Source organism: Myotis yumanensis, unplaced genomic scaffold, assembly GCF_028538775.1.
Source record: "Myotis yumanensis isolate MYYU_CA2020_CCGP unplaced genomic scaffold, mMyoYum1.0.hap1 SCAF_11, whole genome shotgun sequence".
Lineage (NCBI taxonomy): Eukaryota > Metazoa > Chordata > Mammalia > Chiroptera > Vespertilionidae > Myotis > Myotis yumanensis.
The window spans coordinates 71,171,638-71,187,790 of NW_027223762.1; the positions used below are offsets into that span (position 1 = coordinate 71,171,638).

At 47.6% G+C, this 16,153-nt stretch overlaps 1 protein-coding gene across 15 annotated transcripts in view; it reads right to left on the reverse strand.

Annotated features, from left to right (window-relative positions):
- Positions 1–3,908: 3,908 nt before the first annotated feature.
- The window catches only part of INPP4A (inositol polyphosphate-4-phosphatase type I A), a 124,171-nt gene continuing 111,926 nt past the window's right edge, over positions 3,909–16,153 (reverse strand). For 9 of the 15 annotated variants that reach the window (XM_070429885.1, XM_070429890.1, XM_070429887.1 and 6 more), the window contains one exon: positions 6,360–10,738. In XM_070429885.1, coding sequence (XP_070285986.1) covers positions 10,558–10,738 — 181 coding nt within the window. In that variant the 3' untranslated portion in view covers positions 6,360–10,557. Of the gene's footprint in view, positions 10,739–16,153 lie in introns of all 15 variants that reach the window. The other 6 variants (XM_070429897.1, XM_070429896.1, XM_070429892.1 and 3 more) reach the window with 2 other exon arrangements.

The following is a 16,153-nucleotide window of genomic DNA, read 5'->3' on the forward strand; positions in this document are numbered from 1 at the left end:
TTAGGTCTTTGATCTAGTTTGAGTTGCTTTTTGTATACAAATGGTGTAAGGTCTAATTTCATCCTTTTGCATATGATACCAGGTTTTCCCCAACATCATTTGTTGAAAAGACTGTCCTTTCCGCTCTGAATGGTCTTGGCACTGTTGTTGAAGATCATTTGTCTGTATATGCCAGGGTTTATTTCTGGCTTATGTCTGTCTTTATGCCATAACCACACTGTTTTGATTACTGTAGCTTTGTAAGTTTTGAAATCAGAAAGTATAAGACCTCCAACTTTGATATTTTTTCAAGTTGTTTTTGCTATTCAGAGCCCCTAGAGATTCCATATGAATTTTAGGATGGATTTTTCTGTTTCTGCAGAAAACACCATTTGAATTTTGATAGGGATTATATTGAACCTGTATATCACTTTGGAGAATATCGGCATTTTAACAATGTGAAGTGTGCTAATCCATTTACATGAGAGGACTTACATCTATTGGTATTTTCTTTAATTTCTTTTAGCAACATTAGGTTTATTTTTAAGTATCTCATTCTTTTTTATGTGATTGCAAATGGAATTGATTTCTTAATTTTCTTTTTAGGTTTGGATGATGGGTTAAGTTTTTATAATTTTATCGGGAAATATAGTAGACATACAGAAAAATACACCAGACATTTGTATAATGTTAACTAATAACTATAAATCATCATGTTACTACCATCCAGGGAAACAGACATTGAATGAACCCCCTGTAATCCTGACTTTCCTCAGAGGCCCTCCTGCTCACCCCCAAGAGAAAAACCACTGTTCTGGTGTTTGCCAGACTCTGCTCATAAGTTTTTCTTCCTTGAGCTTGTTGCATTTGGCTTCTTGTGAGGTGTTAGAATACAGTCGTCCCCCCTTATCCGTGAGGTGCCTTGAACTGTGGATAGTACTGAGTCCTATATATACTATGTTTTTTCTTACACATACATACCTGTGATAAATTTATAAATTAGGCAAAGTAAGAGATCAATAACTAAATAACTGAACTGGGACAATTATAACAATATACTGTAATAAAAGTTATGTGCATGTGGTCTCTAAATATCTTATTGTACTGTACTTACCCTTCTTGTAACCTGTTGATCTCGGAAAATGAAACCCTGGATGGGGGGTACTACTGTAACAGGTTACAGCACTACACCAGAGAAAAGCAACATGATCTAGTGCTGAAATAGGAATTATTTTAATTGAACACCAAAGAAAATTCATTCACCCATCTATTCATTCCATAAACTTTTTGAGTAGCTCCTTTGCAATAGTCATTACATTTGCTGTTTTGGACACAGAGTAACATGCTGGACAAAATTAAAGGTAAGTTAGCATGAGGGATAGGATATACATGATATAATGGTCATATATATTAAAAATTGTATGAGGGAAAGTATTTTCCTAAAAGGGCCACTCATTCTGTGGAGAGAAATCGCCACAGAGAAAGGCCTTGGAGAAATGAGAAGGCTGAGTGATGGTGGTCCATATCAGAGAGAATGTGGACATGCACCTGGGCTGTGTGCATGGAATTATGGGTGGGTTGAAGGGATACAGATCTTAGTGGCTGCTGGGATGTGTTGGGCAAGGGAGAAGATGACCCCAGGGTGGAAGGCGGGGTCATTTATCAGGAAGGCTCAGCCTGTGTGGAGGAGGATGCAGAAGTTTGGTGTTGACAGACTGTTGGAAACACTCATGTACAATAGGATGTGTTTGGATCTGGACTTAGGCTCAGGTAGACCTAGAAATTTGGGAGTCATGAGCAAATAATTGGTCATATATTCCATAGGAATAGATAAGGCTTTTTAAGAAAAGCATTCAAGTGAGAAGAAAGTTAAGGACAGAAACCTAGGGAATACCGTAATGTTAGTGGTGGGTGGAGGACGACAAGCAAATCAGTGAGGAGGAATGGTAAGCGGTAGGACCACCAGGAGGGAGGCACAGAGCCAAGGGATGGTGAGTGCAGGGAGCAGGAAGCCATGGAATGCTGTTCCATCTCGCTGATAGAGACGTCTTGCCCTAGCCAGTTGGTGGATAGAGCGTCAGCCGGTGGACCAAAGGGTCCCAGGTTCGATTCCAGTCAAGGGCACATACCTCGGTTGCAGGCTCCTCCCTGGCCTGGTGCAGGAGGCAACCAATCGATGTGTTTCTCTCACATTGATGTTTCTCTCTGTCTTTCCTGCTCTCTTCCACTCTCTCTAAAAATCAATGGAAAAATATCCTCAGGCAAGGATTAACCAAAAAAAAAAAAAAAAAAAAAGTCTTGTTCCTCACTGTGGAAGTTCTCACTGTCTCAGCTTTCTTTCCCTTTCTGTTACATGATACAACAGCGTGTCAGCACCATGAGGTCTGTATTTGAATGCAGACCTGCCAAAAAGGCCCCTTGGGAGCCTGTGCAGGAAGGAATCCTGGCAAAGATAGTGCTGAGGCACAAAGGGAGTCGAGGGGAAGTTTGCAGTGTGACTATCCTGTACCTCCACGCTCGGGATTCTGTGTCACAGCTTGGGTAGTGATAACTGTAATAACAATAAGGCAGAGTTACTGCCCATTTGCCAAATCTTAGCAGAGGATGGGGAGGGGTGTTCTACCCACAGACAGGGACGGGTACGCCAACTCACTTTCAGTGAAGTCAGGACTTGCTTTCAAAACAAGCATCAAAAAGAAAAAGGTATGTTTGACCAAATACAAGTTTAAAACTTCTCAATCCCCATATTGTAAAGCTAAAAGACAACTGACAAATTGGTTTTAAAACTTGGCAACATATGACAGATTGATATGCAGTATTGTATATTACAAACAATCCATAAAAACGACCACCACTCCAATGAAATCACAAAGAAATATAAATAAAAATATCGATGATGTTCAGTTTTCACAGTAATCAAAGACATTGAACTTGAAACAAGATGCCATTTTTAACATCAGTAATAATAAAAGGAAAAGGCACATGCTACAGGTGGGAAGCCTAACTTTCTGGGAATAATACAGGCAAACCTCATTTTACTGGGCTTCGCAGATACTGTGTTTTTACAAATTGAAGGCAAGACCTTCCACCAGCAAAAAGATTATGACTTGCTGAAGGCCCAGATGATGGTCAGCATTTTTAAATAATAAAGTAATTTTTAAGTAAGGTAAATACATTGGTTTTTTTAGACATAATGCTATTGCACACTTAATGGATTACAGTAGAGTGTGCATATTTATATACAGTGGTAAGCCATAACATTAGTGTGACATGCTTGTGATAGTCACTTTATTGTGGTGGTCTGGGACCCAAACCGCAATATCTCCGAGGTATGTCTGTATGAAAAATTCAAAAATTTAAAAACATTTACACTGCCCTTTAATTGTACATTTCTACTGTCAGGAATTTATCCAAGGGAAGTCACTGGAGACATGTGTCTAAAAAAAGGTACAAGATGTAATCTGGTTATAAGGAACAATCAAACCATTAATGAAACATCTTAGCAAGTGATGCAGCAGATCACCAGGCACCCAGAGAAGATGTGACCCATATCAATGGACGTGGCCAGGAACATCTAACATGTACTCAGCCACGGCGCCTCACAACTGGGCGCCTCACAACTGCCTTCTGAAGGACGGACTGTTGTGTCCATACTTTCCACACGAGGAAGCAGAGCCTCAGTCACCAGCCAAGGCGTGACAACAGGATTGGTACCTGGGGCTGTGTGAAGTGGACATCCATGCTCTTAGTCCCACCCTCCTATACCCCTTCACTTCCAATTGGGTGAAAACGGTCATAAAACAAGTCTCTCATGGGCCCGTTTACAAACACCGAAGCACGCAATGCAACGCCCATTAATAATCGTCCAGTCAGATGCCGGCCAGAGAACCCGTCCTCCTATGCAACAGAATGAGCCAGTCAAGACCAAGTTTAATGTTCTCGTCAGTTATTTATTATCCTTCTAAAGACTAGCACATTTATAGCATACATGGCTTTGAATGAGCTAAGAATATATAAAACGGTACATGTTCATATATAGTAATACTGGCCAAAACAAATAAATAAAGGTACTTCAGTGCACGAAGCTTGGCAAATACAACTGCAGGGACGAAACTGTACTGCACGGTACTTGTGTGTTTCAGAGGGAACCAAAGGCAGCTGCTGAGGTGCTCTGACACCCACAGCGCCAGGTCTTCAGGCCTCCATGCTCGTTCAGTGGCCGAGAAGGGACACTGGGCGGGACCTCTACTTTGTGGTGCCGGAAGACTGCCTTCCTTGTGCACCTGGAAACTCAAAGCTCCTTCGTGTCCCAGGCACTGCCAGCACCATGACAACTGGCCTTGCTCAGCGAGCGAGCGTGGTAAGTGCGCGGCGGGTGCCCTGGGAGGCTGGCCACACGGGAGCCGCAGGGCTCAGATGGGATTCTGGAGCCTGAGCATTTCCTACACAATTAACCAAGTCTTAGAGTTTTATGATGTGCATAATATGAAGCCAAAATTGGAAAATAATTCACAAAAAAGGTGCCCCATGCAAAACTGCTAACAGTTGATTCAACATCTGCTATATTCCCTTTTGATAAATGCAGGTATTTAATGCTCTTCAAACAATAACAAAAATATGGGTGGCATTTAATTTAAGAAGACAAGGGAATATTTTAAAAAGTAGTGATGATAAAATAAAAAAAGATGAAAATATAAACGATACTAGAAAAATTACAAAACGGGTGAAGCGGTGAGAGGTGAAAGGCTGAGTCAGCCATATTGGAAACTGAACAGGGATGGGCCCAGAGAACCTGCCCCGGTCCCACCTCTGCAGGGGGCGTGGTGGACACGGGTTTCTCTGATAGCGATGTGAGCTGCAGCCGTCCCTCATGGACGCGTCCTCCACACCAGGCCCCATGCAACCCGTGGGAACGTCCCCTCCGTGGGCCTCAGGAGACGGCAAGCGCTGCCTGCGCACTGGCTTCCACGTGGGCAGGGATCTGGAAGGCCATCGAGTGGCACCCTCCCTGCTGCTCACCCCTGTGTCCTGCCATGGGCAGTCTTGCCTGTGCCTCAGCTCCCCAGGCCCAAGTTTGTTACATGTTTCCAAGTGGCATTTCTAAAGGAGCATGAAGAATAGTTCCCAGAATCTTAGACACAGGGATTTCCTAAGGGTGCACCAATCATTAGGATCAACATCTTCAATGTGCCACATATATTTCTTTTACAGCCTTTTAAATAACATATGAACATAATTTCACAATAAACAATTGATAAAACATATAAACTGAGGAAAAATCTCTGCTAATGTGCAGATAAGACTCATCATCTTATAATAGATGACCAGACATCATTTTCTATGAAATCCCTGTTTTATGGCCCATTAATCCCTTTCAACATCTCATTTTCAGAGCTAATTTCAACTTTCTCAATAGTCACCTTACATAACAGAATGAGAAGATAGTAACAATTATTGCAAACTTAAAAGACACTTTCATCAGACCTTCAAACATGATTGTATTGATTTTTAGAAGACAATTGGGAAACCCACAAAAGGAAGTCTGTTCTGAAAAGATTTAGGCTTCCACTGTCTACACATAAATCCTCACTGCCGAGAAGTCCTGGGGCGCCCGGGAAGGGGGCCTGCACCCGGGCAGGCTGGGGCCAGGGTGCAGGTTGAGAGGACAGGCAGGCAGCGGGCTTCCTGTTCCCCAGCACACACCGCTCCAGAACTCAAAGGAACAGAGTGGCCCCCACTGTGTGAGTGGCTCTGCAGGGGTTACCTTCCCATAAGTCTGTCTCGGCTGCTTCTCAGCCTGCGACTCTGGCCCCGCCTGTGCCCTCACAGGATAATTCAGTAGAACCACCTGCTTTCACTGCCTGAGCCAGAGCTAGCCTCTCCCCAAAACTTGAATTAACATAAAACACTTATTGGTCTGTCCAGGATTTAACTGTTTACTATTTACTGTTTTACATTCAGATTTTTTAAAAGTAGATTGTAATTCGATGCTCAGTTTTGAGTTACTTAGTAGAAAAATAAGTGAGCAGCTGCCTAAGTGGGCATTTAAAAAGTCTTAGCATCTCAGACCTACAGGTGACTATCATGACATCTATCTGTGAGGTTCTGGCTGCAGGCGGTTTAAATGGGCAGTTGTTACTATCCACACTATTGAGCCAACATTACCTCCTACTAATTCCAACCGAATAAAAAACATGCTTCATAGACTCCTTAGTGAAATATTTTTTTAAAAACACAAAAGTAAAAACCAGTCCTTCAGGTCTTGGTGAAGAACTCGTGTGTGATACTAGAGGGTCCCCACATTTGTTATATGACAGCTAGAGAGGACACCGGGTGTTCAAGTTTCAACCTTGCCGTAAGTCCCTTCGGGAGGCCTGTAATGCTTGGGGAAAGCCTTCAGCTGCAGGGAATTAAACGCATATTTGCGACTTCCAACATTCTTCATTGTATTTTCTCTTCGACAACCCTCACTGGGGAAAAAAACAAGCACAAGAAATGACAGCAGTAAAAAAGGAAAAAAAGAAAAGACTTAAACTAAGATGAAATGAACTGATTATTTTTATAGCATTAAAAAAAAGGTTAATTTAAATGGGTGCCAGACTATTTGCAACAATACACACGTAAGATGGTTTCTGAACAAGGCAGTTAAGAAGCACAGCGATGGGCGTGTGTGGGGCTGAGTTTTGCATTTGCGAAAGCAGCACTGTAAGTGGAAGCAAACGTTTTTTAAAGTTAATGGTTTCAGGTATTGCATGGTTCTATGGTGGTTCAAAGATTCTGTTACATAACAAATTAAATGTAAAAGAAGTAGTGCGACTCTTACCAAAGCCTTGAAGAAGTTGCATCTTTCTATGTTAGCAAAGCCACGTGGCTGAGAAGGCTGGTCTACCCGGCTGTCCCCCAAGTGCAAAGCCTTCAGTCCAGTGGGCCCAGGTGACGGCTGCCTGGAGGGTCTGAATGGCTATCGGGGCTGGAGTGTCGTGAAGGAGGGACCCCACCACGTTCCCTGGTGGTAGCCGGCCACCTTCTCCAGGTGGGCTGCCCTCAGGGTGGCCACCTTTCAGAAGAGCCAGTGAGAGCCCACAGGTGCCCTTTCATAGAGAAATGGTGCTGCATTTGGTGGGGGGGTTGTCATGGTAACCCAGTGTGCAAAGCAAATGCAGAGCAAGAGGATGAGGTGCGCAGGCAGGCCTCATGGTCCCGAAGGACAGCATCGGGGGAGTTCTCTGGAAAGTGTGCATCAAATTCACAGGTAAAAGCAATTCTGAATATAAATGACTTTCTATTGCACAGTCTAACTACTTTGATATTTTCTAAGACTAGCAATTAAATCAACTAGTTATCAAATTTAGTACAAAACTCCCTCCTATGAGATGTAAAATTTGCAGTTACCAAGAAACAGTGATTTAAAAAAAATATTTCCAATCGTATCAACACCATTATATAATGCATTTTTAAAAAGATGTTATTGGAAAGTGCTTGAGCCTTTTAAAGTGAAAATGACATTCTCATTTTCAAGAACATGTGAAATATTTTGGGTGAGACTGTAATTTTATGCAGAAGCCTGGGTATTTCAGAAAAGTAGTCCCCTGCTTGTGATTAAGTAACTTAGTAACTCAAACATGCTTCCCTGGCCCCAGAGCCTTTAGGCCTCAGTGAGGTGTCACAGGCGTCCCAGGAGGCCCTAGAGGAAACGATGGCCGTGTTTGTCTACGTCCAATAATCAGGTAAGATTTAATTCCATTTCAACAGAAGCTTCAAGTTCTATGCCCACATAGTCTCCATCCTTAGCGCTGCTGCGGAGGCAGGAGAGGCTCCCTCCACCTCTGAGCTCGCCAGCCCTGAGTCTGGCTTCTGGCTGAGTGGCACTCCCCCTGTGGGAGCACAGTGACCACCAAGGGGCAGCTCCTGCGTTGAGTGTCTGCCCCCTGGTGGTCAGTGCACATCATAGCGACCAGTCATTCTGCCATTCAGTCGATTTGCATATTAGCCTTTTATTATACAGGATATTCATACTTCTCAGAAGCCATCCATCAGAATCAATGCCAAATTGCTTTGAAGGAGCAAAGAATAATTTGGGAACTTTGACATTATCTTTTATTTATATATTAAAGATGCTAATTACTGGCTTAACTGGCTGAATGGATTATCCCATAAACTTTTGGAGAACATCCATTTTAAATGAAAAATCAGAATGGAACCGAGACACAGCTCTGGTCTCCCCTCCCGTGGGCTCTACCTCTCAGAACGCAGTGGATGCCTCAGTGTCTCAGGGACCTGACATCGCCAGTGGTCAGGCCTCAGCGCTCGCCTCACCTTAGAAGCAACCTGGAAACCAGCACCAAGTCTCAGCAATGCCCCTTTCCTGAGCCACCTTCCCCTTTGTTTCATCCTGCCTACTTCTCACAAAAGCAGGAGAGATCTGGATAGATATTTAGCCTGATTTCATGAGTAAAAGGCCTTCATGAGATTAAAACTCAGCATGAAGGGTGGGCACACAGAGTCTCTTTTCTCAGCTATTCTTCCAAAAACCAACAAGCCACAGCCTAGGCTGATGGTGTCCTCCCTAATGCTGGCCCTCTCCCATCCCCATCCTCCACCTAATGCCCAACCCACTGCAGCAGGAAGCAGCCCAGAGCCCCACCCGCCTCCAGGCTTCTGCTGCTGGCATAGCCTTCCTGCCGTGCGGTGGGCCCCAGGGAGTCAATGGAGTCAGACGGATCAAGGAGGCCCAGGGAAGAGGAGGGCAGGCTGTCTATAGACAGAGGTGAGCACCAGGGCACGACACCCCAGGGCATGCGGATCTCTCCCCAGAGCCGTGCCTGGGGCCGTGTGTGGGCTCTACTTTCCCGCCTTCACATAAAGTGAACAAGAGTCATGTACATCACAAGCAGGAGAGCAAGTGGGCAAGGTCCTTCTCAAAGACTCAGACCCTGGGGACCAGGGACACGTGCCCAGCCACTCCCTGGGCACTCGGAGACCCCCTGAGGGATGCAGGAACTGTGCCACAGCACGGCCACCCATTTGTTCCAAAAAAGGCAGTGTGACCCCTGCCCTCGCCCACAGGGTGCCCCTGCCCCGGAGCTGCCACAGTGCTCCAGGCCTGGGAAAGGGTGTGCAGGCCTGTGAGAACGTCTCCCACGGTTCGTGAATCAAAGTCTCCATCTGCATTCGTTACTCGCTGCTAACTGCTTCTGCGACTCCTGGGACCCAGATGCAGGTCTGATGCCCAAACAGAGAACCCCCAGGATAAGTTCTGGAAGTCTGGGAGGCGGAATGGAGAGGCCAGATTCTGTGGGGACTGGGTTTGTGTGCATGTGTGAGTGCCAAGTTTCTGGAAAAGCCAGCTTCTCTAAATTCACTCATTTTTCTAGAATGGTAAAAAAAACAAAAAACATTTTCACAAAAGACAGTGTGTGGAGCCAGCCAGAGGTCAAAACCAGATCACAACACCATCTGAGCTGGAAGACAGAGCCGCTGGGCATTCCTCCTGCAGGGCCTGTGGAACGCTCCCCAGTTCCTTCTGTCACCATCACGGGTGCACAGCTCCTTCTGCCAAACGCGGATGTTAGGTCACCCCAGCTATGGACAGGGCCTTCTTAAAATTAGGAACGATTAATAGCAGAGACCAAAGTAACTCCTCTCGCTCACAGCTCCATCTGGCACAACTGCCCAACAGGCAAGCCTCATTTTTGGGTCATTTTTCTTGGACATTTGGTTTTTTCATTATTAACTACATTTGATTTCTGGAGAGAAAAGATGTCTGGACTTTCATCCAAATTCAAAGCTCTTTAAAATGAAGAATGCCACTTCAAGAAAAATAAACATGTATAACTTTAACAGCCTTTCATTACTCTATGCATTAATTCCCGTAATCGCTTTAACGGTCCTTAAGGATGTAGAAGAGTACATCGAAAGCCACATGCGATGTTATTTTATGTGCCTCACTTGGTACAAGGTGCTACTGCGTTCACAGCTTCTGTCATCTCACACTGGAAATAATAAACATGAGCAAGGAAATGTGATGATTCTGCAAACTGTTTGCTGCTGTAACTGAAGGGACTGCGCTTTGAAATGAAAGCAGGAAGGCCAGGTCCTATCAAAGAGGCTCACACAGCGGAGCCCGTTACAAAGCATCTGCCGTCCTCATTTCTCTTCAAAAGGAAAGGGAAGGTCAGCGCACATTTAAGGAATAGTATCAAATATACAAACGCTTTTCAGACAGAATTCCTTTCTCTTGGAAACAGGGCATGTGAGAGATACAGGTAACAAATAGCTTTACATCAGAAAGTAAGAGATTAGGTACAAGTGATTCCAGGCCAGCTACACAATGCAGTCACAGGGCACTGTGAGAACATGTTACAAGCACTGAAAACTATAGAATTTGAACAAACAAGTCCTCTTGGTGAAATATTCGGCAGGTATTTACAGTTCAAAACAACAAACGGCAAACGGTAAGGCATGAAATCTCTCTCGGCAGACCACGCTCTGACACATCCCTCTGTCCAGGTAGGTGCCCGGTGGTGGGACACACTCTGGCACTTGTGTTTTCTTGTGACTAATTTTTCATACTGTCATTCATTTGCAACGCAATTTGGCCACCAGGTAAGCTATGCTCAGAAAGAGCCACACAATCAGTAAATTGGGGCTCAGTGCTAACAGCGGGATGGAACAGAGGAGGCTGGGGTCTAGTCTTAAGTCTCGGATGGGCACCAGGCCGCTCAAGTTCTTCTGGGTGACTACCTCCCGTGTTCCAATGCTGTGAAAAGGAAAGGGTTTGGGAGAAAGGAAAAGAAAAAGGAAAAAGAAATAAGGAAAAAAGAGAGAGACATGCAATGGATTTTATCAAAATTATGGGAAAAAGAGGAGAACCAAAAGATAAAATTTTAAAAAAAGGGATGAAACCACAACAGAAAAGGGTGTGAAAGGAATACCAAAACAAAACCAGCACAGTTACAAGAAAAAGGAGAGAAAGAGAAGTGGAAATAAGAAAAAGTACTGTAGTCTACCGAACACACACACGTAGGCGGGCGGAATGGTTTTCCATGTTCACGCTCTCAGCTGCCCACGCACATGCGGCCTGCCATGCGCTCACATGCTGCGAAGACACGGACCTCAAATAGCAAGCTGAGCATGAAGAACCATTGGGTGACCTTCCCACAGGTGCCTGAGCGGGCAGGGCAGCTGAGCTTGCCCACACTGCCTCTTGATGAGCGGGTCAAACAAAGACCACTTACCTCAACTGTCAACCGCAGGCGGAGCACCCGCCAGTCAGGCTGAGCAGTGGCAGGCAAGAGCTACTAGTGGCTCCAGCTTTTCAAGTTATTGTCCCCAAGAATGGCATCCAACCTAGCTTCCCTGAAAATTTGGGTTCCCCGCTTTGAGTGCTCCAGGAGAAATGCCTGAGGTGAGAGGCAGCCAGAACCACAGGACTCTGGGACCAAGTGCCCTATGCATGGCCACCAAGAGTGACAGTGACAGAGCCCATGGGCTGGGACACAGTGGCGGCCCTGAGGGCCCACTGGGAGAGGGGCAGGCCAGACGTCCTAGGCTTGCCCAGAGGAAGCGGAAGCCTGGCTGGTCCTGCTGGGAAGTGCCGCTCTGACAGGGACACTTTTGGGGCTGTGGGCACTCGAGGACGGTCCCCCAGCCCGGGCAGTCGGAGCATCTCTGTGGCTACGTAGGAAGGCCCACTCTGAGGGCTGCAGTGGGGCTGGAGGCAGAGGGACCACCAGCAATGTACACATCTCTCCCCACCGCCTGGCCCAAGGCGTCCCCTGATAGCTTGAATATTTATGCCCCCCAATTTGGCAAATTTTGAGAGAGCTGGCTGTTTACTTTTGGTAGCATGGCACTGCCTCTGCCCACCCTGGGCCTCCAGGAGGAGGTGCCCGAGCCTCAGCTCTGTCCCTCACACCGCCCACTCCCCACCGCCCACACCTGGCCTGCACGCTGTCCTCTCCCACCTGGTCCAATACAAGGGAGAAAGCAGGAGACCCGAAACCCACTCCTTCTCTCGGGAGCATGGCCACTGCTGCCTGCTGCCTGTGCAGGGCTCTCTGCTGAACCCAGGCCTGGCCACCACTGTAGCCAGAAATAGTGGCTGAGGACTCAGTCCCCTTGGGCTGGTATGCACACACACATCTTCCCACCGGATCAAGCAGACACGGAAGCCACCTTAAAGCAAATGCATGTGGCCAGAGCCCGAGGTGCCACCAGGTCAGGTGGACAGGCAGCAGGTGCTGGTGCTGAGGATTCTGGGGTGAGCGGAGGCAAAACGGGATGGAATTTTGTTTCTACTAACTTCTTAAATGATTATTACGGTAATATATATGTTCACTGTAGAGATGTCAGAAAATTCAGAGAAACATAACAAGAAACTTTAAGAAGACAAACATCATTGGAGGTGGGTGGGGTCTGAGAGAGGCAGGGAGGCCAGGGAATGGTGCCTGTCCCTCAGGAGGCCTTCCCTGCTCAGGACCTCACTGCAAGGAAAGAAAACAGGCCTACGGCGGTCGGCAGCGCCTAGAAGGGTGGCAGGAGTGGTAACACCCCCAGGGAGGGAGTCTGACTGGTGTGGCAAGTCTGTCAATTTGGCTTAAAGCCTTTCTAACCTAAGAAATCAACAGGAAAAATGTGGCTGGGAAAACACAGAAGTATACTCACACATAACTTAAAGTGCTCAAACGGCCCTGGCAGTGTTGTTCAGTGGTTAGAGTCACATGCGTACTGAAGGGTTGTGGGTTTGATTTCTGGTCAAGGGCACATACCTGGGCTGCAGGTTAGATTCCTGGTCCTGGTGGGGGTGTGTGTGGGAGGCAACCAGCAATGTGTCTCTGACATCAATGTTTCTCTTTCTCTTCCCGCCCCCTTTTACTCTCTAAAAATCAATGGAAAAAATACCCTTAGATGAAGATTAACAAAAAATAAGTAAAATAAAGTGCTCAAAACCATACACAGCTTAAATAGTCCATGACCTCATCAATTGGGTAAATTATTCTATACTAAAAATGACAAGGTCTATATTTATTTACCTGAAAAATGCTCACAAGGTAGTTAAATGGAAAAAGCAGGCTAAGCCCAACTGGCATGGCTCAGTGGCTGAGTGTCCACCTATGAACAGGAGGTCATGGTTCAATTCCCGGTCAGGGCACATGCCTGGGTTGTCGTCTCGAGCCCCAGTGTGGGGCGTGCAGGAGGCAGCCAATCAATGATTCTCTCTCATCATTGATGTTTCTGTCTCTCTCTCCCTCTCCCTCTCCCTTCCTCTCTGAAATCAATAAAAATATTTTAAAAAAAATAATAAACAGCAGGCTAAAACAAAAGGTAGAATTGCACATATAATTGTATTTGTGTGTTTTGTTTTCTGTATTATTTAGGGGCTGGTTAGCCAATGTGTGAATTAACTACACTTACACCTGTATGTATGCATGCAGGTATGTAGGTAGGTATGTATGTAGGTAGGTATGTATGAAAGAACTAGAGGCCCAGTGCACAAAAATTTGTGCACTTGGGGGGGGGGGGTGCTCAGCCCAGCCTGTGCCCTCTTGCAGTCTGGGACCTGTCGGGGGATGTCCACCTGCTGGCTTAGGCCCGCTCCCCGGGGGAACGGGCCTAAGCTGGCAGTCAGACATCCCTCTGGCAGCCCGGGAGCCCTCGGGGATGTCCATTTGCAGCAGGGAGCAGGCCTAAGCTGCAGTCAGACATCCTTAGCGCTGATGAGGAGGCGGGAGAGGCTCCCACCACCACTGCTGTACTGGCAGCCGTCAGCCTGGCTTGTGGCTGAGCAGAGCTTCCCCGGTGGGACACACTGAACACCAGGGGGCAGCTCCTGCATTGAGTGTCTGCCCCCTGGTGGTCAGTGTGTGTCATAGTGACCAGTCATTCCCAGTCATTCTGCTGTTAGGGTCAATTTGCATATTACCCTTTTATTATATAGGAGTGCCTGGCCAGCCTGGGTGAGGGGCTAATGGCTGTTTGCAGGCTGGCCACAGCCCCATCAGTGTGGGGGTCCCCACTGGGGTGCCTGCCATCCTGGGTGAGGGGCTAAGGGCCATTTGCAGGCTGCCCACAGCCCCATCAGGGTGGGGGGTCCTGCTGGGGTGCCTGGCCAGTCTGGGTGAGGGGCTGAGGGTCATTTTCAGGCTGGCTAAGCCCCCCAGTGGGGACCCTCACCCCATGAGGGTGTGGCCAGCCTGGGTGAGGGGCTGATGGCTGTTTGCAGGCTGGCCACAGCCCCCAGCCACCCAAGCTCCCAGTGGAGGCTGGCTGGAAGCAGGTATCTGGGATTTATTTAGCTTCTATAATTGAAACTTTGTTGCCTTTAGGGGAGGCCACAGATGGCTCAGGGCTGGCGGGAAGCTTGGCTTCCTCCATCGCTGGGGCAACCAAGCCTCCTGCTTGCTCCAGCTCCGTGGCTGCTGGCCGCCATCTTGGTTGGCTTAATTTGCATAAAGTCACTCTGATTGGCTAGTGGGCATGGCTTAGGGCATAGCAAAGGCACGGTCAATTAGCACCTTTGTCTTTTATTAGTGTATATATGTATCAAATATTAGCACTGTTACTTGTTAGTAGTGGGAATATGGAAATTTTTTTGGTGTGTGAACAACCTCTACTCTAACTTTCCTATAAGGAATATTGACTAATCATGTGATAGGAAATAAAAAGTGCTTCGTGAGTTGTGAACTGTAACACTAGCTGTGCACCTGCAGGCCGCCGGGCGGGCCAGTCCCTGTCTCTTGGGAGGCCACTCTCCCCCTGGCCTCCAGAGACCTCTGTGCTCAGATACAGCCAAAAGGAATTCTTGTTTTCATTGGCTAACACCGGGCAGAGGTCTACGCATCGACTGCTCACCTGGCTCAGGCCTGGTCTACCAAATGGTGTGTGCTCTGTGCCGCGGAGTCGGCTCTGACTCCCGGCGACCCAAGGGTGAGTGATGCCCTGAGTGTCCTGTGTCAGGGCCCTGCTCAGCACCTGCAGGCTCAGTCCACGGCTCCTTATGGAACCAATCCTTCCCTTACTGGGCCTCTTCTTCCTGCTGCCTTCTGCTTCCCAGCATTACTGCTTTTCCAAGGAAGCCCGCCTCTCACGATGTGTCGGTTTAGTTGTTCTGCCTGCAGTGACGTTTCAGGCTTCACTTGCTCCTGAATGGACCTGCTCCTAATATTCGCCCGGAAAACCACAGGCACCCCCTCCACTGCTCCTGTTCCTTTGCTGGCTGAGGTCTGCATGTCAGCAGACTGGCCTCCCACCAGCTCTCAGGTGCCAGGACACAGACGTGGCTGGAAGCACCAGGGCCCTGAGCCTGAGGCCTGAGCTGGTCAGAGACGGGCAGAGCCTCCAGCTTCCCGAGGCTCAGGGTAGGGAGGTGTGTTCTGAGATGGCAGAGAGGTGCAGAGGAGATTGGAAAGCAGAACAGGAACAGAACAATTTCACTTTTACAAAGTGCTGTTATCAAGAGGCAGGGCTCAGGCATGGCACTTGTGCATCGCTGTGAGAAGGTCAAAGCGCAGAAACATACAGAAAGGATAAGAGAATTGAACACTTTAAAGAACTTGGTGAGAGGACAGATGGCACAGACATTCGGTGGGAGTGACAGCTGGAAACGAGACTGTGACAGCATTGGGGACCTCAGCGAAGGAGACAGACCAGGTTTCTTATCCTTTCTTTTGGTATGTGCGGTGGGCGCTCCCCGGCATCGGTTGGCAGCAGGCAGACTTTAGTGCCGGTTTCACCCTGCAAACACGCCTGCTGCCTCGGAATCAGAGCACCGTTAGGGCGAGGTCGCCACGGCCCCGGGCAGGCAGGGGCTGCCCTTACCACAGAGCACTCATCTGACACTTTGCTCAAAAAAGCAAATTGTGTCGACTGCCAGAGAAGCGGAGCAGACCAGTGCCACCTGCAGACAGCTCTCGTCGCTCACGTGAGCAAGGAGACATACGATGCTGTGGCAGCAGGTGCATGCTGAGCACTCTGGCCTAACTCACACCCGCAGCAAGCAGGTGCTGGGATGCCATGGGCCAAAGGCTTTCCCTGGCGCCCCCTGACCAGAGCTGCGTCTCCCTGTGTCGGTGCAGTCCTGCTCTAGGCTGCTAGCTCGTTACATTCCCTTGGCTGAAAGGAGAGCGCTGTCTCCATTTGAGAGCGCCAGTAGTTTGACTTCGTAGACGCTAGT